At 39.9% G+C, this 22719-nt stretch overlaps 1 protein-coding gene across 4 annotated transcripts in view; it reads right to left on the bottom strand.

The window, feature by feature from the left end:
• The window catches only part of CDC14B (cell division cycle 14B), an 82985-nt gene that overhangs the window by 59160 nt on the left and 1106 nt on the right, over window positions 1-22719 (bottom strand). For 3 of the 4 annotated variants that reach the window (XM_073344945.2, XM_073344942.2, XM_073344946.2), the window contains exons 2-4: window positions 8618-8711; window positions 7239-7314; window positions 571-663 (exon numbers count right to left, since the gene is read on the bottom strand). In XM_073344945.2, the coding sequence (XP_073201046.1) occupies window positions 571-663; window positions 7239-7314; window positions 8618-8711 (263 nt within the window). The remainder of the gene's footprint in view (window positions 1-570; window positions 664-7238; window positions 7315-8617; window positions 8712-22719) is intronic. The other variant, XM_073344943.2, reaches the window with a different exon arrangement.

The following is a 22719-nucleotide window of genomic DNA, read 5'->3' as shown; positions in this document are numbered from 1 at the left end:
TCCTTCCCCTAAGTTCCATCCCTGGCCTGTGTCAGGAAAGGGATAGGCTGGAGAAGATATATTTCCCAACATATAAACTCAGAAATAAAACATTTGGTGGTATTTGGGCTTTACAAAAAGGATGAAATACGATAAAGTATCAAGAATTAATCAATTTTCTTTAAAAAAATTAAATATTGGCAATAAAAGACAGAAGGTGCATTTTCCAAAAGAACCTAAGTAACTTTAAAAGAATTTATAGGATTTGTGCACCTATATCAGCTAAGGGATTTTAGAAACACCCACCCAGAAGATTTTTGGGCAGCAAAGAAATAAAAATCTCTTAGGGGCCTTTCCTGTCACATCAATCACTTTGTTGGGGAAAAAAAAAGTTTGGGTAATCTCTATATAGTAAAGAAAAAAGTCAAGAGCAACACCAGGAAGTCAAACTCTTAGCCCTCTCCAGCACCACTTTTTAAAATGGGGCGGGGGGGGGAAGTATCATTCTTCGTATTTTAAGGACTGCATATGGGAAAATGATAAAAAACAAAACGTAGCAATTCAATTTATGGTAAAAGGTTAAATACTTACTGCGTAAGAGCCTATGAGGAATGCAGCATTTGCTTGTTTTTTCTGATCAAAGCCAGTATAATGAATTATTTTCTTCCTTATCAATGTAAATGACTGCATCAAGAAATGAACAACAGGGTTATAATTTGGCACTTTGAACATAAATCTGCATAGCCTGATAAAAATAAGTTTGAAATCACTGCAGCAGAAAAGCCAACTACACACAGAAATTGGCCTCATTGGAAATAAGGTTTCCAAAATTAATTCCAATGCCTTTCTGGTTAAGATATGATCAAATGTGTTATTCCATTTTCAATCCTGAGAAGTGCTCAGCATCCAGGCAGGATCAGGGTTTTAGTGTACTGGTTGATAAAGCATCAAGTCTGTTGAAAACCTAGTTACACTGCACCATGTTAAGCCATTCTAAATGAGAGTGGCAGAGTGAACATTTTTACAAAATTTCAAATATAATTTTTAGGGCTGTCAAGCGATTAATTGCATTGTTAAACCACAACAGAATACCATTTATTTAAATATTTTTAGATGTTTTCTACATTTTCAAATATATTTATTTCAATTACAACACAGGACACAAAGTGTACAATTCTCACTTTATATTTATTTTTGATTACAAATATTTGTGCTATAAAAACAAAAGAAATATTATTTTTAAATTCACCTCATACAAGTACTGTAACGAAATCGGTCATGAAAGTTGACCTTACAAATGTAGAATTATGTACAAAAAAATAACTGCATTCAAAAATAAAACAAGGTAAAACTTTAGAGCCTACAAGTCCACTCAGTCCTACTTCTTGTTCAGCCAGTCACTCAGACAAACAAGTTTGTTTACATTTGCAGGAGATAATGCTCCCCACTTCTTGTTTACAATGTCACCTTAAAGTGAGAACAGGCGTTCACATGGCACTGTTGTAACCAGTGTTGCAAGATATTTACGTGCCAGATGAGCTAAAGATTCATATGTCTCTTCATGCTTCAACCACCATTCCAGAGAACATGCATCCATGCTGAAGGTGGGTTTTGCTTGATAACGATCCAAGGCGGAGTGGACTGACGCATGTTCATTTTCATCATCTGAGTCAGATGCCACCAGCAGATGGTTGATTTTCTTTTTTGGAGGTCTGGGTTCTGTAGTTTCTGCATCTGAGTATTGCTCTTTTAAGACTTCTGAAAGCATGCTCCACACCTCATCCCTCTCAGATTTTGGAAGGCACTTCTTAAATCTTGGATCGAGTGCTGGAGCGATCTTCAGAAATCTCACATTGGAACCTTCTTTGCGTTTTGTCAAATCTGCAGTGAAAGTGTTCTTAAAATGAACATGTGCTGGGTCATTACATAAGACTACTATAACATGAAATATATGGCAGAATGTGGGTAAAACAGAACAGGAGACATACAATTCTCCCTCAAGGAGTTCAGTCACAAATTTTATTAATGCATTTTTTTTTTAAAAAAGTGTCATCAGCATGAAAGCATGTCCTCTAGAATGGTGGTTGAAGCATGAAGGGGCATATGAATGTTTAGCATATCTGGCACATAAATACCTTGCAACTGTGGCTACAAAAGTGCCATGTGAATGCCTGTTCTCACTTTCAGGTGACATTGTAAATAAGAAGCAGGCAGCATTATCTCCTATAAATGTAAATAAACTTGTTTGTCTTAGCAATTGGCTGAACATGAAGTAGGACTGAGTGGACTTGTAGGCTCTAAAGCTTTACATTTTGTTTTGTTTTTTTTAGTGCAGTTACATAAAAAAAATCTACATTTGTAAATTGCACTTTCACGATAAAGAGATTGCATTATGGTACTTGTATGAGGTGAATTGAAAAATACTATTTCTTTTGTTTATCATTTTCACAGTGCAAATATTTGTAATAAAAATAATATAAATGAGCTCTGTACACTTTGTGTTCCGTGTTGTAATTGAAATAAAACTATTTGAAAGTGTAGAAAACATCTAAAAATATTTAATAAATTTCAATTGGTATTCTATTAACAGTGCAATTAAAACTTATTAATTTTTTTAATTGTGATTAATTTTTTAAAGTTAATCACGCGAGTTAACTGCAATTAATCGACAGCCCTAATAATTTTCATTATGAAAAAACAGTAATTTTATGTTAAAGGGAAAAGTTACTGTGTTCTTTTTGGTGGTATTTTCTTCAGTTATTTTAACAATTTCAACATTGATATTAAATGTTATATTGAAAAATTAGAAAGTTGTAATATTTTAAAACAGACATAAAAGTAAATATTTTTCAAAAACTCCAAAAATTCAAACTTATGTTTCCACAACCAACTTTAACTCCTGCCCTGCATACTTGCCCAATTTCCTCCTCTCTTCTAATGTGGTATTTGAATCCCGTGCTGCCAGTTCATTCTCATTAGTCCCATTAGTCTCATTTTTCAGCATTAACATTGCCTTTTCACAAATTCTGGCTGCATCCACCAGAGACAGCTGCTGAGAGCCTAAGCTGCAGGCAATAGGTTGAAGTCCCAGCTGCCACCAGCAGAGGCTGCTGCTCTAACTGCTGCCTTCTTCGGTTGCAGCCCCTATTCCGGCTCCTCCAGAACCTCCTGCTGTGGTTCTGGCTGCACTTCTCCCCACACTTGTTCATCTTTGCACACACTATCTGTGGCCCCACTAAGTCATGAGACCTCCTCATCAACCTCCTCCTGGCACTAGCCAAAGTAGCCATTTACACCACCAGGAAGAGGATGGTAGATGAGGGGGTGCTCTGTGACTGTGGGGCTGACTTCCACTCCTCCCTGGTCTCACACATCCCGGCAGAGTTCCTCTGGGCGGCATCCGCTGGCTCCCTTGTCACCTTCGAAGAACAGCGGGTGTCTGCTTGGTGTCCCTATCGGGTTCCCTTCATTTAGCCCTGTAACCTCACTCCTGTCCCTGTTATATCTTTAGTTGTCTCCCGTACTTAACTGAGATCCCGGACTTTGTGGATCTTCCCCTTAGGCTGAGGGAGGTCCTTTAGTAGTGGGCAGGCTCCACCCACCCATCTCCAGGATCCCAACAGACTGCTACCTTCTTCAGAGTCTTTACTCCTCTCTGCTTTTGCTGTCCGTGCAGAGCACAGGTGCAGCAGTCCATGAGGACAGGCATAGAAAAAGGGAGCTGGATCGGGACCAACATGTAGCTCCTACCCACCAACAGTTAGAGTAGCAATGGTGAGCAATGGGCAGAGGGAGAAAGGATTCAAGGAGTATGTGTCCCTGCATCCCCTTCTCTCCAGCCTGTCGGGCGTAGACTCTAGCCCAGTTGCACTCTCTCCTCCTTTCCGTGTCCCACCATCAAAATCCTATATGGAGGGAAGTTGTGTGTGGGCAATACATGGGGACAGAGGGAAGGACAGGGAGCTGGGCAGGGGCAGTATCTCCGAGTTGCTAATTCTCACTATTTTAATTGCAAGTCTTGGGATATTTCAGGGGGTTCTCTTAAAGCTCCTTGAGTCTAAAAATTACATTAGACACTCAGCTTTTCAATTTAAAAAAAAAACAGTTTCTAGGTGATGGAGAAAACCTTGAACACGTGAACCCTAAAGGCTCAAAGCCAGGAAACAAGAACAAACTACCCCAAATTTACTCATTAAAAGCTCATCATTTGGGGGGTGGGGGGGGGACAGACTCATGATTTTTGAACACTTGGAATTAGCAATCCTGATATCCTGAAGGGAGGAGGGAGTCCAGAGAATGCACAGCATGAGGCAGGGTAGTGCCCACTGGACAGTGGGAGCTGCAGGGAGCCTAGGACAATACTTTGGGAAGGGATTAGCCCCACCTATCAGCCAAAAAGAAAAGAAGGTCTCCCAATTTGTATTTATTACACATTAGGAATTCCCACCTGAAATATGCAAACACAAATAGGGATAATTCCATCCACTATTTCAAATATCGGAAAACAAATCATAAATCCAATGCAAGTTTAAAAAAAAAATCTTGTTTTTTTTAAAACTAGTCATATGAATATTTTTGTCTGTCTAATGGTTTTAGAGCTTGTGGAGTTGGCAATACTGTGAATCTTATTAGGCAGTTAGAAGTATGTGCTCTATTACAATCAGTAAGTATAACAGATGTTGAATAATGTAGACCGGATTCTCCAACTCAATGGAACAAGGGCTACAAGATGATTTGTGGCTAGCAGTCTGAAGCTTCCCTGCATCCGAGTATTTTGGCAAAATTTAAGTCTATCAGACCTGCTGAGACCGGCCTACTGCTGCTATTGCCCATGACTCAGAGGCAGGCACTGCTCCTCTCTCTTTTCCCGTTTACATAAATATGTTCCCAGTATTTCTTAAACTGCCTGGCTGGAGGAGACATTCCTCCCTCCCCTTCAGCAAAACTTTCACTCCAAGGAAAGTTTATGGACATTGGGGGCATAGAAAAGGGTAACTGTATTGGCTCACATACTGATGGAGAATGCTCTCAGTTTCTACTGGTGGCACTGCTGATAAATGCCATGAAGTCTAGAATGGGTATAGGAAAGAAATTTTAGGAGATTGAGATTATATTGCAGCCTCTACCCACCCCTGAAAGTGAATGAAGGAAAAAATGAACACCACTAGAAACAAAAACTGAAACAGCAGCGCTGGGTGGCTGTTACTGGAGGATATGGGCAGGCAAAAGGCAATACCAGTGATGACAACGAGTGAGGTAGGAATTCTGGGATTTCCCCCATAAAGTTAGAAAAAGTAGCCATAAACACAATAACTCCCATTACAAATTCATATTTTGAAGCTATGCACTGAAAGGGAGGGTTCTATAGAGTATCAGAACTTTAGCAATGTTTTTAAACCTCTACTAGGATCCCTATGAGATTTCAAAATAGCTATATGAAATTACTCCAACATTTTTCACTTACCAATCATAGTCCTATACACTAGAAATAAAATTTTCATAAGCACCCCAGTCCCAGTTTCAAAAGGGAGATAGGCTCAGGATTTGTCTTAGCCAAGGGTCCTTGACAAGATTTTGGGTAAAATTTTCAGAATAGTCTAAATTTTTACTGCAAGCTATTTCTGTGATATAGCTTGATCAGAAACCTTAGAATAATTTTCAAAATATGAATTACATCCATATTTTTAAAGTCCTAAATCAGAAACCACTTGTGTTTGAATCATCTCAAATTTTGATAAACCACCATCCAACTCCATGATATACCTTGTTTGAGGGGAGACAGAACTGGATTTTCAATAGAAAATTACAACCTTACTAATGAAGTGATGGCAATATGTTTTAAATGTGCACTACAAATGAACGATTTCTCTTATCAGCCCATTCTGTTAGCCAAAAATACCACAATGCTTAAAAGTGAAACGAGTCACTCAGATACCACTATGATCAGTGTAGAATGAGTTCTGCACTGAACATCCCTTTAAAACATCTAGCATTCAAGTATATTGCTCTCACAAACCAACCCATTTAAAAATAAATCACAATACAGAAACTTCTGTGGAATAATTTTCAAGCAAAATCAGGGCAAATTCTCATGGCTAAGCGAAACAACCCATTGTAGTGTATTTGGCACAATGAATCTGAAGCAGACAGCTTGACACCAGTGCTAGACAGCAAGGAACATTCACAAAATGCCAAGATTTTCCATAAAAGACATATTGTATTGCATACTTCCAGTTTTCACAGTTCAGTGTAGGGTTTCAAAATCTGACTAATGGGCTTTTGAACAAGCAAAGAGCATATGAATTTTAGTAAGATTTTTATTTGCCTACCACGTTTTGTACTCCAACCTCTGTTGACAAACTTGCACTGGATAACTTGAATTGATATAGAAAATGTAAGACTTCATTATTTCGATTTATAGAGATACTATAAAACATAACATCTACCAAGAGCCCAATTCTGAAAGGTACAGAGCGCCTCCTCAGACATAGCAAGTTACCTCAACTTAGGGTGACCAGATGTCCTGATTTTATAGGGACAGGCCCAATATTCAGGGCTTTGTCTTATATACGAACCTATTACCCCCTACTCCTGTCCTGATTTTTCACACTTGCTATCTGGTCACCCTACCTCAACTGCAGGAGTAAGGGTGCTCAGTCACCTTGCAGGAGTGAGCCCTGAATATTTTTTTAAAAAGCAAATGTGGCTCTCTATAGAAATGTTGTGAAGACCAAAAAATTAAAAAAATTAAAAAAATCAAATTAAAACAAATCAAACAGAAGTCAAATCAAATAAATGTGTCTCTCATTGAGCCCTGAAACTCACTAGACCTTGGCAGATTTCCAAGGAGACTGAATTCCAGAGGAGGGGGCCTTCTATTGAAAGAGACCTTTGCCCACTAAGAGTTCTTCTAGTTGTTTCTAACAGTACCAATACTTAGAAGTTGCAGTTTCACAATAATTACTGTACAACTACTATGTCCTAAAGGCAAATAGTTCTCCTCCTCTTACATCCCTCACTCTCTGTCTTTTCCCTCCACACCACACACCCGCCCGAAAATATAATCTGGCCAAATCTGAAAACACAAATATATACTACATACAGTTTAGTGTGTACTCATCCAAAACACAAGCCTGAATGGCAATCCACATATCAATTTGAAGATATTTCTCAAACAAGGAACATTTATTCACCTCACCATTTTTATAAATGGGCCAATTCCAATATTTTATGTCTATTTGGTACAAAACAGTTTTTACCTTTAATTTCTTATTTAGCTTGCAACAATATCTGTAAACCATTGCCAGATTGAGAGGTCCAAAATCTGCGTAGAAGCTTGTGGGGAGGGAAAGAAAGAAAACATTTTGCTTGTACATGTTTTGTAGAAATAATTTTAAAGAAATCCACATGCACCACATAAAAACTAATAATTAATGCACACATTAAATTCGGTACAACTTCTTGAAATTGCCATCCTGCATACCATAAGTATAGTTCTGTAGTATTTCATCAGCTTTTAAAACTTTATTTTTAAATTTATTCTACTTTCTTCTCCACACAAGACCTCCTAAAAGGTCAATGAAATGATGAAGTGAGCAAACTTTTGAAAGCTCACAGTAAGATAACTTTTTTGGCACCACGTTAGGAACTCTTGATTTTAACGACAGTGCAAAAACATGCCTTCAAAAAGAAGAAGAACGAGGAGTACTTGTGGCACCTTAGGGACTAACTTATAAATTTGTTAGTCCCTAAGGTGCCACAAGTACTCCTCATTCTTTTTGCTGATACAGACTAACACGGCTACCACTCTGAAACCTGTCACCATTCAAAAACAAGGTTAATTAATTAATTCCAAAATCTTCTGCTGGCACTATGTTTAAAAGCTATCAGATTCACATTATTTATATATTTACTCATTAATCCTCACAACATTCTACCACTGTGTATACAGAGCCCCACTGAAATACAGAAAACGAACAAAACATCACAACCTGGGTAAGGTGAGCATAGAAATTTTTAACTAAAGATACTCTTATTTTTTTTCAAAAGTACTAAGGGATCTTTAATATCCATGCAGAGTATCATAAAAATAAATAATAAAATAAATGTCAAGGTCTTATCTGAAAGACCGATGCAGTTCACTGTAGCTATTAATGTAGCTATTATGCTCGGGTCATGAAGTGCTGAGTCAGCAACTGCCAGGTTTTGACCCATCTATTATTCTAGGAAGTTTAGATATTTTACCCCGGTATTTTGGCAACTAGAAACATTCCTTCTGGCTAAACATTTCAGTTAATGCTTCTAAATTGTTTTTAACTTGTTGTAAAGTATTCCGATATCTTCCAGTAGGAATAAGGTATAAGTAAGAAACAAAAAGTTTCTGAAATTTTTCAAGACAGAAATTGGTGGGGAGCCACCAGGCCCTCTCACGTATAAAGTCCCATTGCAAGTGAAATTAGCTGGCACTAGTATACTAGTTTTGAGAATAAACTCCATACATAAACTTCTGTAATCTGTATAGAAGTTTTAACTACTGCTAATAAAAACAGAATAAGAATTACATCACTTGCTTATTAGTGCTTTTCTTACCAATTTACGGCAACGTTCTGTAGAATACAAGAATAAGGACTGTACTTACTTCTCGTATACAAGTTCATCATCTATGCAGAAATAATGTGTATTTGCAACACCACTCTTTGGTTTTTGGCAGAGAATTGCAAAATAAAGGCGACCTGAAATGCAAGAGATTTTAAACTAATACTACCCTTAACATTACAAATTTCCACAGAAAACTTGAAATGTTGCTCTTAAATGTAATAACTTTAAATGGTCACAATTTACTACCAAATTTTCCTTTCAGGGTTTCCAGATTAGAGGACATTATTTTTCAGGCACTAGACAACAAGGAAGACAATGATTAAGTTCAAAGGCTAGGTTTTGGTTACCAAACAGTTTAAAACTTACTTGTAATTTAGTCAAAAGCTCACTGTGGTTTTCCTTTGGCAAACAAGTTGTTCAGAGGATAACCAGACTGCCCTCCCATAGCTGATTTGGGAGACTTTGTGTTTGTCTATATACACACACATCTATTGACTACTACAATTCAGAGAGGAGCAAATCTGGCTCTTATGAAATCAGAAAACAACCAACCAACTAACCAGCCACACACACAAGAACATGACCTGGACACTTATTATAGGAATATAAAACAAGATATTTTGAGTCTATTAGGGATGTGAGGGTGAAGGTGGGAGGAGAGGGTAAACGTTACCAAAAGAGGAAAGTGAAGCACAGTAAAATTTGATAACCGACAATAGAAAAAGAAGGTCTCAAGTTTGGATTCTTCCTGAGAGTTCTTTGTTTGACAATGCACATGCATTTGTTACGCAATCAGTGATTTACTTATATTAACTTTTAACTAACTTAGGTAAAATATCAACAGGTTGAAAAAGGCCAGGAAGTTACAGACAGCTGCTGTTTACTGCCTCCCAAATCCACTTTACGTTAATTCATCATAGTTCCAACAAAAGAAAACGCGTTTTGTTTCAAAGAAGCGAACGCGACAAAAGCGGTGCAGTACAAGTTCCTGCCCCTTGATCACATGCACGATTGCAAAACGAGTTTCGAAAACTTGCTTCTTTAACAAACCAAAGACGAAAAAAAACACTTAAACTGGCATTTTAAGTTGCTCACCTTTGATGAACTCCACAGAGGGGCGCGATTCCTTTCTGACGCTCATCACTTACAAACACTGAAAAGGGGGCCAGCCCCCACAATGTTACCGAGCCCGCAAACAGCCTGCTGCGTTTGTCACTGGAGTCTGACAGCGCTAAGGAAACGAAAGCGCCACTCCCTGCAGAGTTTTAAAGATTAAAGGGCACCCTCGCCTCAAGGCGCATCCAAATGCAGCGTGAGCCCCGGGTGGGTCTGCTCTGGGCCCCGCCGGCCAGCCGCCTCCCGCGCTCCTTCAGCAGGCACCACGGCCAGAAGTGGGTCGCCAGCGGCTGGCGGGCTCGGCCCGCATCTGTCCCCTTCCTCGAGAAAGACTTTCCAGCTCCGGAAGCTGCCTTACGGGCATTCAAACAGAAGCGTCCTCGGGCCCGAACGAGTCTGATGCGCCCACAAGACAAATCCCAGCCCCAGCCGGGGAGAAAACCCGAGCGCGGCGCGCAAGCCTCGGCAATCGCTGCCCCCGCAGGCTGTGAGCGCAGAGCTCGCCAGCGAGTCCTCCCATGGCAGCAGCATTAGCCGGCAGGCGGCGCAGCCAGTGCGGCGCAGCTGGGCCCGGGGGCGCCGCTCCTCTCCTCTCCGGCGTACGGAGAAAACAACTCACGAGGGGAAGGCCCACCCCGCGGGCTGGGCCTGGAGGGGAGACCGCCCCGCCTCGCCAAGCGCCTGCGGCACACGGGCTGCTGGTATTTTAAAAGGACTGCGCTTGTGCCCCGGGGAGCGCTGTCCCCTTCTCAGCGCAGGACAGCAGCCCGCTCCTTGAGTGTTATTTTTAAACGAGGACCTGTCCCCCCACATTTACGGTGTGACTATAGCCCCTTAATCAACCCACCGCGCTGCCAGCTGGGCATCTGCCTGCAGCGCACCTCTCAGAGTGTTGTGGCCCCTCTGGTGTCCCCTGCACGCGGTGCGCTCAAAGCCCCTAAGCCCAGGGCCTTGCAAACACAACGAAGGTGCGGCTATTGTTAAAGACATTAAACTACTCATTAGCCATTTTCGCTCCGCTCATAACAGTGATAAGAGTCCAAAAAGAAACGGAACCCCACCAATTCCTTGGTTTGAGGGTGGGCCTTGTTCCTCATGGTTGCTCTTCAGCGGCCACCTGAAGGAGCAGCATCGACAGGTTACAAAAAGAACCACAGCCAACCTTCCCGTTCCCCATGCTAGAGAGGAGGAGTTGCTCCAGTTCCTAACTTTTTCTGCGAGTGGCAGGCCTAAACTACACTCCCAGAAGAGTGGAAGGAAAAGTGAAAGGGAAGAGCCATGCTGGAATTGGGAGAAGGGGCATCTTGAGCTAAAAATCTTCATTTACTGTAGCCTCATTAAAATCTTTAGTTGTGTTGTGAAACTGCACTAAAGGAATGTATAAGCCAACATTTGACCAGAGAGTACAAAGTTAGCGCCAGTATTTTTGATCCTCAAATGAAACTGTGAAATGCACAAATGTGAAAAGCACTATTCCAGAACAGCAGAATAGCATATGCATTTTAACACACTAGCCATATATAAATGACAAGTCATTTTTTGATATCTTCAAGCCAAAAGAGTTAAAATGTTCAAAGATATCCATGTGATTTAGGAGCCCATGTGCTAGATTAAAAAATATAGTTAGATGCCTAAAGATGCAATAGGCACCTAACAGGATTTACAAAAGCTCGATGTGATTATGTCTCTTTTGAAAATGTCACCCAAAAAGTGCGTACACTTGAGCAGAAAGAATATGAAGATATGATGCACAATACAAGTTTTGCCACTCTTGCATATGCAGGCCAAATGTTTAGGCCTGGGCTATGGGAGGGGGAAGGAATCGATCTAAATTACGCAACTTCAGCTACATGAATAACATAGCTGAAGTCGACATACTCAGATCTACTCACCGCAGTCTCTTCACTGCGGTGAGTCAAGAACTGATGCTCCCCTGTCGACTCCACCTGCACCTCTCACTCCGGTGGAGTACCAGAGTCGATGGTAGAACGCTGAGCGGTCGATTTATTGCGTCTAGAGTATCGCGTCGATCCTGTGAGTAATGCAGTTTAATACTTTTGCTTCATAACTGATTTGCAGCAAAATCACAGATTTTTTTCAGGACTTGTTTCACTCACCCAAGATTTTTTGCAGTGCTCAGACCCATATGTTTGCATACTAATATCACGGGTATTAATCAATGCTTAAAAAGATATTTTAGAATTGCACTAAAACTTTGCAGAGTATCTGTTTTACTCAGCTTTAGAACTTATTTTAAAACTACAAAATCCAAAGGATTTAGTTGTCTCATTCATGATGATAATCCACAGACATTGTTAGAATTCTTGACTAGTACAACATAATGATTCACTCAATTAGTTTGCAAAGCTTAGTTGGCAATGCAGCCAAAAACGTATTAATTAGACTGAAACAGCCTCTGTTCTCTTATGTCCACTTGTTCTCTCATAGATTTGTTTCTAGATGAATATCAGTTCAATTTATTGATGCATAAAGACAATTTATTTAAAAAAATAAAACCTAAAAAAACAGCCAACCAACCAACCAACCACGCTAATAACCAGCAAAAAAAAAAAAATAATGTAGGATTTTCTCAAGCAAAATAAAAGCTTCCAGCCAAAATTTTCCAAAGAACAGGTGTTAAATTAGGTTCTTGGAGTCTGTATTTAGCAAATAAGGAGAAGTTTTTAAAGGGAGCCTATAGGGAGTTAGGTGTCCAGGTCCTGCAGAAAGTCAGTGAGCGTTAGTTGCCTAACTCTCTTAAGCCTCTTTGAAAATCCCACCTTAAATATGTGATTTGGCACTTCTGAAAATCAAATCACTTGTTTAGGTATACAAATATGAACTAATGAGCCTAACTTTAGGCATCTGTTTGAAAATGTGGGTCTTTCATTTTAGAACACAAGAACTAATGAAATGAAACTACCAAATGAAATTAATAGGCAGCAGGTTTAAAACAAACAAAAGGAAGTATTTTTTCCACACAACGCACAGTCAACCTGTGGAACTCCTTGTCAGAGGATGTTGTGAAGGCCAAGACTATACCAAGGGTCAAAAAAAGAACTAAATAAATTCATGGAGGATCAATGGCTAATAGCCATTGGGCAGGGATGGTGTCCCTAGCCTCTGTTTGCCAGAAGCTGGAAATGGGCAACAGCGGATGGATCACTTGATGATTACCTGTTCTGTTCATTGCCTCTGGGGAACCTGGCATTGAACACTGTCAGAAGACAGGATACTGGGCTAGATGGACATTTGGTTTGACGCATTATGGCCGTTCTTACGTTCTTATGAAACAAACCCTTAGGTTAGCCTAGAAAATAAATCCACTATCAAATGTTGATCACATTATTCTTTTAAAGTGCTTACATCTTCCATAAGTTATGCTAAATGTCAATTTTGGGGAAGATACAATTTATACCAATAAAAGAGTGCTTCTGTAGGTATAACTTGTTCTACTAGTTCCCTGAACTAAATAAGCTATACAACTTTTTACTGGTATAACTGCGTCTAGGATAGTTGCTTGCATAGCTATGTCCATCAGGGATGAGGGAAAAATAAGTCACACCTTGACGGACATAGCTATGCCAGCAAAAGTTAAGCGTAGACTAGGCCTTCATTGTACATTAAAGGGGGGAAAAAAGTTTTACCTTATTTAAATACAGTCACTTAGAGTGCTAAGCCTAAATTAACTCATAATATATTAATTCTAAAATTTGTGATCATACCACAAACAATTCTAAAAGAAAGACTGACTGGAGAATCTCTAATATTGGCGTTACAAATGCTGTTTTTCTTACTGAACACAGTGTAAGCAGCTTCTGACAACCTATAAAAATAGAGTATTTGGCTGTCTTAGCTTTTCCCCCCCTTTATGTCAATTCAAGAAAAAGGACTCAATGATTTGTTTAAAACACAGATTTTTTTTTCAAATAATTAAAACCTAACAGTAGTGCAAAATAAAGTAGAAACAGCAGTTTGTCTGTGTATATTGTTCACCCAAAACCTGAATCCCATTTAACATTGTTTCATATTAAACCGAATAATGGTTTAATATGAAATGGGATTCAGATTATGGGTGAACAATATGCATGGACTATTAAATGGCGGTTACCCCTTTATTATTTAGTGCTATCTTTGGATCATTTTAATTGTTGCTATATTCAGAACAGCAGAATACATTAAGAAATACAAGCTTGATATTCTTAATTTACACATCAGCCTCAAAATAAAACCTGAGTGAATTAAATGCCATCACCCAGAGAAGCTGTCAGTACTCACAACAACTGCTCTGCAATAAAACTGCAAATAAACTTCATATTGTTCATTTTCCCTACTGGAAAATTTAAGAAAGGAATATAAAATGAAATAATTTCAGAACAGAATTAGGTTATTTACTTTTGCCTACTCAGACTGCTATCTCACTACAATGTTGAGTATTTTGGCCTCAATGACAGTGTCAGCAGGATGAGAAACTACTCAACAGAGCTATTTTATTCAGGTTTCCTCAAAAGCATTTCTGGCTCTGTTTTACAATAACCAAGTATTAACATGTTACGTTTTTAAACAGCACTATTATACACACTATGAAATTACTACGACTGAAATTAAGTCAGTGGGGCTCTGTAAGGGTCCTGATTGCAGGAGAAGGACTTGTTGTCTTGCACTTATTTAAATAAAAAAGTCATGCATCTTAAAAAAGGTAAAAGCCAGGCATTTTGTTTTATTTACAACAAATTTGAAAACTATTTTTCATATACATTATTTCAACAAAAAAGAAAGTTATTGTGATGAAAAACAAAGCTTAATTTTACACTGGCAGAAGCTAAGGAGAGCTTGCTAATCTTGTGTCAGAGGGATGCAAGACTAGGGCTGGTTAATTTCTTGTCTCTACAAGCAGGCAATGAGCTGTGAAAATATCTATGCAGGGTATCAGCAGGATACCAGCAGCTTCCTCTTCATGATCTTATTTACTTGATTCTGGAAAAGGAACGAATAGCACTTCCTAAAAATATTCTCCTTTCCATCACCCACAACAATCCTGATGTCTCTAGAGATCTGCAAGTCAAAGTCTTTATAGACAGAACTTTGAATTCAACAGGCAGCTAATACACAGCAGCACTTTAATATTGGACAGCAAGTAAACATGCCTGTTCTTACCAGAGAGATTATTCTGGTGTCTGAAGAGTGAAGATACACTTGTTCTTTTGACAAAATGAAAGTTCTTGAACTTGATGGTAAGGCAGCTAACAAGTCCCTCGGAATATTTATATAAAAAGATATTACAGACTTTAACAAATCTTAAATTATTTAAATCTGAAATGGTCTTGCTCATACTGAATTATAAAGATTAGTATTATCCTAGAGGTCTTCATGCCTTGAACACTGTTGATAAGAATGGTGTGGGTTGGCTTGACTGGACGGCATACGCCAAATAATAAAGAACGAAGTCTGAGAGTAATTTGCTGTACTAGTAGTAAGTGTTTTACAGATCTGAGTTATGTACCAATATGTATTAAAAGTTAGGGTTCCGAGAATCCAAACAATTCTTTCTAAACCTAGCAGATCTCAAAAAGATGCAATAGATAATGTACAGGTATAACACTCTGTGATGCCAAACTAATATAAATAAAACTGAAGTTTTTCAATCAATCATCTTACATTATAAAGAACTCACTAATCACTGCAGAAATCAAAGCCAAGAGATGATAAAACTGGTGACCATGATAGAAACCAAGTATCAGCATACTTTCTGAACAAGAGTATGAGGACACAGATTAAAATTAAATATAAAGTTAAACACATTGTTTGAAAATAAATAGGGATTTTTCCTCAGACTGATGAGATCTGTTCCACAATCATGGCCCTACCTTCCCTAAAATAATATATAGTCCCTGTTCTCTGCTGCTCCCATGTAACAGACATGTAAATCTGAGAGAACAGAGTTCCCACACTTTCAGCACTGGATTAGACAAAAAAAGCCTTAACCACTTTCTCAAATCAAGGAAGATTTTGAAAGAGTCATAAGAAAATGAGGTCATGCTGATAAATGATTACATACTTCTCCTGTAATGAGAGAGATTTATAATAAAAACTCACTGAAAAATGTTTACAAACACCAGTGAAAAACACAAGTCTCAGTAAAAAAAATGTTCCTATCATTCGAGAAAATTGTGTTTTCTTCGTAATGCAACAATATTAAGACAGAATTGTGAATTATGTTGTTTAAATAGAAATTATCAATGCATATATTAAGCCACCAGAATATTTCATGAAAATTCCAAGTGACAGCCTAAGTAAAAAGAGTCAGAATTAAAGCATGAGTATATTGCAGACTCTACAGCACTTCTCTGTAGAAGTAAATTTCTCAATGTAAACAAAATTGACACCCATCCTAAATAAAAGGACTCTAAAGTAGGGCTGTTGATTAATCGCAGTTAACTCAAGTGATTAACTAAAAAAAATTAACTGCAATTAAAAAAATTAATCGTGATTAATCACACCGCTAAACAATAGAATACCAATTGAAATTTATTAAATACTTTCGGATGTTTTTCTACATTTTCAAATACTGTATATCAATTTCTATTACTACACAGAATACAAAGTGTACAGTGTTCACTTTATACTATTTTTATTACAAACATTGGCACTGTAAAAATGATAAAAGAAATAGTATTTTTCAATTCACCTCATACAAGTACTGTAGCGCAATCTTTTTATCATGAAAGTGTAATTTACAAATGTAGATTTTTTTTCTTACATAACTGCACTCAAAAACAAAACAATGTAAAACTTTAGAGCCTACAAGTCCACTCAGTCCTACTTCCTGTTCAGCCAATCACTAAGACAAACAAGTTTTTTTATATTTACGGGAGATACTGCTGCCTGCTTCTTATTTACAATGTCACCTGAACGTGAGAACAGGCGTTCGCATGGCACTTTTGTAGCTGGCGTTGCAAGGTATTTACGTGCCAGATATGCTAAAAATTTGTACGCACCTTCATGCTTCAGTCACCATTCCAGAGGATATGCTTCCATGCTGATGACACTGGTTAAAAAATAATGTGTTAATAAAATTTGTGACTGAACTCCTTGAGGGAGAATTGTATGTCTCCTGTGCTGTTTTACCCACATTCTGCCATATATTTCATGTTATAGCAGTCTCTGATTAAAACATGTTTCTTTTAAAAACACATTCTCATCAGATTTGACAAAACGCAAAGAAGATACCAATGTGAGATTTCTAAAGCACTCGACCCAAGGTTTAAGAATCTGAAGTGCCTTCCAAAATCTGAGAGGGAAGAGGTGTGGAGCATGCTTTCAAAGGTTTTAAAAGAGCAATACTCAGATGCAGAAATTACAGAACCCAAACCACCAAAAAAGAAAATCAACCTTCTGCTGGTGGCATCTGACTCAGATGATGAAAATGAATATGCATCGATCCGTTCTGCTCTGGATCATTATCGAGCAGAACCCATCTTCAGCATGGACACATGTCCTCTGGAATGGTGGTTGGTTGAAGCATGAAGGGACATATGAATCTTTAGCGCATCTGACGTGTAAATATCTTGCAACACCGGCTACAACAGTGCCATGCGAACGCCTGTTCTCACTTTCAGGTGATATTATAAAACAAGAAGCGGGCAGCTTTATCTCCTGCAAATTGTAACCAAACTTGTCTAAATAATTTTGTTGGAAAGTTACAACGCAACACAACATGCTTTAGAATCTTATTTCTCAGGCATAGTTAGAGAAATGTACAGAACATACATACCAAAGATAGGAAATAAAAAACTGCCTACCCATCTTAAATAAAATCTCCACAATTTATTTGCATTGTATATAGCTATCATTTTGAAAGACATGGGAGATTACATCTAATAAGTGGAGGTGAGTTTGTTCAGTTTTGGCAAATAAAATTCACATTATCTGAGTGTCATGCATTAGTTGAAGAAAAAAAATGATGTAATTTTAAATCCACTGTAATACAGCACAACAGAAACTTTAAGGAATTGTATTCTTTAGTCAATCATTTTCCTACATCCTTGATGTTATTCCTGGAATGTGGCATGTACCTACCACGCATTCACAGGAATATGGGAAAATCTACAGTGTTTTCCCAGCCAGTGTCTTTTTTTACACCACCAGAGTAAAACATCTCAAAAAGTGTTAGTATTGCAATGGAGAGCAAAACTGTGTATGAGAAATAATTTTTAAAAGAATACTTACTGAAGCTTATTCTGACAGAGAGCTATTAGTAATAACTGAAGTACTATAATGTCTATAGATTGTAGTGTTAAACACTCAAATATAATGCACAACAGAATTTGTAATCCATGTATGTGACATCAGACCACCATGATTTGTTACACCCACAGATTACAAGTATTTAAAAATATTTAGGTTTGTTTAAAGCTGTTGCATTACGAGAGAAGGAGAAGGCAACATGCAATGTTCACAAGTATTTTGGCACTGATTTTGCAAACAGATGCTTTAGAGCATATTTGTTAGACTGGACAGAGTCCCATTTACCAGTGTGTGTATTTGCAGGATTGGGGCTTTACATCTTCTATGTCTTTAGTTAGATGAACTAAGGGTTGTGCATTGAGATGCCATGTGAAATGGTAGGAATGCTAGTTGTCTAGTTCAGGGGCTGGCAAACTTTTTGGCCTGAGGGCCACACTGGGTTTCCATAATTGTATGGAGGGCTTGTTAGGGGAGGCTCCCCAAACAGCCAGGCATGGCCCTGCCCCCTATCCAAACCCCCCGCCCCGCTTCTCGCCCCCTAATGGCCCCCCCAGGACGCCTGCCCCATCCACCCCTCCCTGACCGACCCCGGACCCCCTGCCCCTGACTGCCCCATCCAACCCCTCCTCTCCTTCCTGACTTCCCCCCCAGGACCCCTGCCCAATGCAACCCCCCCTTCTCCCTGACTGTCCCCAGAACCCCTGCCCCTGACTGCCCCATCCAACCCCCCCCCTTCCTGACTGCTCCCCACCGGGACCCCTGCCCCCATTCAACCCCCCCCCCCCCGTTCCCCGCCCTCTGACCGCCCCGACCCCTATCCACACCCCCACCCCCGAACTCCCCTGCCCTCTATCCAACACCCCTGCTCCATGCCCCCTTACCGCACTGCCTGGAGCAACGGTGGCTGGCGGCGCTACAGCCGCGCTGCCCGGCTGGAGCCAGCCACGCACAGAGCAGCCCAGAGCACCGCGTCAGGCCAGGTTCTGCAGCTGCGCTGCCCCAGGAGCTCACCACCCCGAGCATTGTGTCAGCGGCGTGACAAGGTGAGGCTGCGGGGGGACAGCAGGGGAAGGGCTGGGGTCAAGCCTCCCAGGCCAGGAGCTCAGGGGCCGGGCAGCTCCTGGGCAGGTCCCCCAGGCCGTAGTTTGCCCACCTCTGGTCTAGTTGCTAACATTTGTCTACATGGGGAATTTACCAGCAGAACTATTATGCTAAACCTCCATGTGTGGACACTATTATTCCAGAATTAAAGTGCATTTTCCAATTAAGTTTATGTCACTTTGGAGGCAATATAAAAAATCCTAGGGAAAAAGGCACTAGTATTCTGGAATACAAGTGTGCACACAGGGAGTTATACCAGTGTAACTACAGAGGTGTATTTGTATCAGTAAATATCCTTGCGGAGACAAGACCTAACAATATTTTTATTTTAGATTGGACTATTTTGGATTATTTTCCTTTACAACACCATTTATTTGGTTTGTTTTAAAATGGGAGTCTGGCACAGTGAGTTTGTATACTCAGTCCACCAGGCCCTGTCCACAAAATGTTATATGTTTTTCCATGATAAAATTGTGTGAACCTTGACACGTCATTTCCAGTTTTGCTTTAATTTAAAAGAAGCCATCAACTAATTGAAAAAACAACAACACTTCAGTCTATTTTTTTAAACCAGCTATTGTTATCAGTACCACCTAGATCACTGTAACAGAAAAACTTTTTTTTTCCAGTTTGTTTACTTTGTGTATTCTCAGTTTCACTCTCTTCTATAGACAGAGTTTCCTATTTGCATGGGTCTTTCACACAGGAAGAGGAAAGGGTTTTGTGTTTGTTTTTAAGTAAATCATATCATTCTCAAAAGTTGGCAAGGAGACGCAAGAGCAGCTAAATTACCCAATTGTAGTAAAAAAAATTTAAACTAACTAGGAGTTCAACCATCCTTTTAAACTAGAAAAGAGCAACCCAAACCCCGCATGCTGCTCCACAGAGGCAGATTCCTTTGCCAAAACGAAGCACAACTGAAGTCACTAGGCTCTGTGCAAGTTGAGCAGTTTGTACAGAACTGCCCAGGGGAGTGGAGCTTGGGGTTTATCCATAATTTTCTTTGGTAAGGCAGAGAGCATGAAATTAAGGGCAGACAAAGAACTAGGCTGTTTTATGAAAAAAAATTGATTTTAATTCTTTTCCAAAGACCAAATATCAATTTTTAAAACGTACAGAGTTATAGAGTTTAAGGCCAGAAGGGACCACCAGATCATGTAGTCCAGGGGTTCTCAAACTGGCAATTACAATGCAACCTCTCACGGGGTGGCAAGGTTATTACACGGGGGTCACGCGTACTTGCATGAAACAGAGAGCAACTACTATAAAATATATAATTTAAATCTAGCGTTACAGAAAATTATACACACCTTTCCATTACAATGTAGTGCATTTATTTCAAAAAGTATTGTAAACATAATCTAGCAATTATTGATCCTAAACAAAATATATATTTGTATTTTCATCACTTTAAGGAAATTGGACTCTGGAGATTGTAGTATCATGCAAGCAGCTTTGTTGGCTTGTGACGAAAAAGTGGTACCAAGACAACATTAGAGGGCTTGATTGTTCAGCAGCTGAAGAGCTGCATTAAACTGCAAACCAATCAGAGCACTGGGATCAGCAAAAACAAAAATTATAATTTAACAGTTAGACACCCAGGTGGGGCAGCTCTAAGGGGGGCTTGCGAGGGCTGTAGTCACCCTAAAGTTTGCCTTCCCCCCTCCCCTTTAAACTTTAGGCAGAAGTAGGAGTGGCATGACATGGCATTGCCACCCTTACTTCTGCAGTTCTGTGCTGCTACTGGCAGCGATGCTGCCTTCAGAGCTGGGAGCCTGGCCAGCAGCTACCGCTCTCCGGCTACTCAGCTCTGAAGGCAGCAGCAGCAGCAGCCCAGAAGTAAGGGTGGCAATGGAGCACTAGAAATGTTCCCTCTAATTTTTTTCATCCATGTGCAGAATGAATTTTGTTATGTACAGCACCAATAACGAGATAATGGGCGGATGTGCGCCACCAATACAAACAAAAAACCTAAATTGCTGGTCATACTTGAGCAGCTTTCTGTACCTTTCTACTAAAGGGTTGCTGAAGCTGCATCTCAAGTTGACCTTGCTATGTATTCATTCTAACTAATCTATTACTTTTTGCTAAAAAGTAACATAGGGCCTTGTATCATTTTCTGTTACAAGAACTATGTAGATAACTGTCATTTAGCATGTGAATTGTAAAAGCCTGTTTTCTAATTTGCAAGATTATATTATAATACTTTCTACTAGGGAATCAGATCAGGCTCTGTCAGTAACTGAATAGGACAATATTGAATCTTTTCCTATTCATCTAGAGATACTGAACATGTCCAGGCACGAAATCCTGTTACCCTTCTGTATAACCCAGCCAAACTGGCGCAGTTCTACTGCAGAAAGAATGAGCAGGCGACAGTGGGGAGAGGCATCTCTCCTCGCCCTAGCACTGAATGCCCCAAGCTTCCCACCCCATACTGTCTCCACCCACCCTCTATTCCCCTCCCCCCTTACACATCCTCTCCAGTGTCCAGGCCTACCTGTGGCTGCATGCCTGCCCCGCTCCACTAATTAGGTGCATGGCTCTTGATGCTTTCTTGTGTGGCCACACAGGTGCACACCTTAGAGCAGTGGTGGGCAACCTGTGGGCTGCATGCGGCCCATCAGGGTAATCCGCTGGTGGGGATTGGCTGTCCACAGGCACGGCTGCCCACACCTCGCAGTGGCCGTGGTTTGCTGTTTCCGACCAATGGGAGCTGCGGGAAGTGGCGGCCAGCAAGTCCCTGTGGCTCGTGCCACTTCCCGCAGCTTCCATTGGCCGGGAATGGCGAACCACAGCCACTGGGAGCTGCGGGGCGGCCGTGCCTGCGGACCGTCAATGTAAACATTGTCTCGTGACCCGCCACCGGATTACCCTGACAGGCAGCGTGCGGTCCACAGGTTGCCCACCACTGCCTTAGAGGGAACACAGAGCACTAGTAAGTCTGCTGCGGAAAGTGATATTTGTATGTTTGTTAATATCATTTTTCACAGCCTCTCAGCTCTAAAGGCAGTGCTGTGGCCAGCAGCAGCTCAGAAGTAAGGGTGGTAGTGCGGCACTAAGTCTGCTGTGAAAAATGATACTGACAAAGTTTCTTCGTGCCCGCTCCCAGTATTAAATAGTAATTATTAAAAAAAAAAAAACTTTTCTGCTCATAATAATTTGGTAAAAATGTGTTTTAGTCTTAATTTAAAAGTGGTGAGAAATGTTAGATTTATTTTAAACAATTTGGTTATAAATTTAGCATTTAAAATAGCATTAAAATATATATATAAAGTGTTTTTAATTTATAAGGCGAGGGTCACACTCAGAGGCTTGCTGTCTGAAAGAAGTCGCCAATTCAAAAAGTCTGAGAACCACTGATCTAGTCTGACCTGCCATAGATCACAGACCACATCATATGTTCACACAGAAGATTAAGAGGTTTGACAGATTGAACTATATTTCCATTCTTCTTTTCCATCAGTACTGTAAAATAGTGCAAGACAGCGGTTTTCTAGTGCCATCCTTTAAGAGTAGGCCTTTCTGGACTTGTGTGATGCGAAGAAGAATGCTAAATTAGAGGTGCTTTTGTCTGCTATGGTAAAAACTTCTAAAATTGAAATTTGTGTAAAACAATTATTGTATCAACAACAGCCAGTCAGACAAGCATTTATTAAGTGGGCAAAAGACAACAAA

Source organism: Lepidochelys kempii, chromosome 5 (assembly GCF_965140285.1).
Source record: "Lepidochelys kempii isolate rLepKem1 chromosome 5, rLepKem1.hap1, whole genome shotgun sequence".
NCBI classification, from domain to species: Eukaryota; Metazoa; Chordata; order Testudines; family Cheloniidae; genus Lepidochelys; species Lepidochelys kempii.
This window is presented reverse-complemented; position numbering and strand designations above follow the sequence as displayed.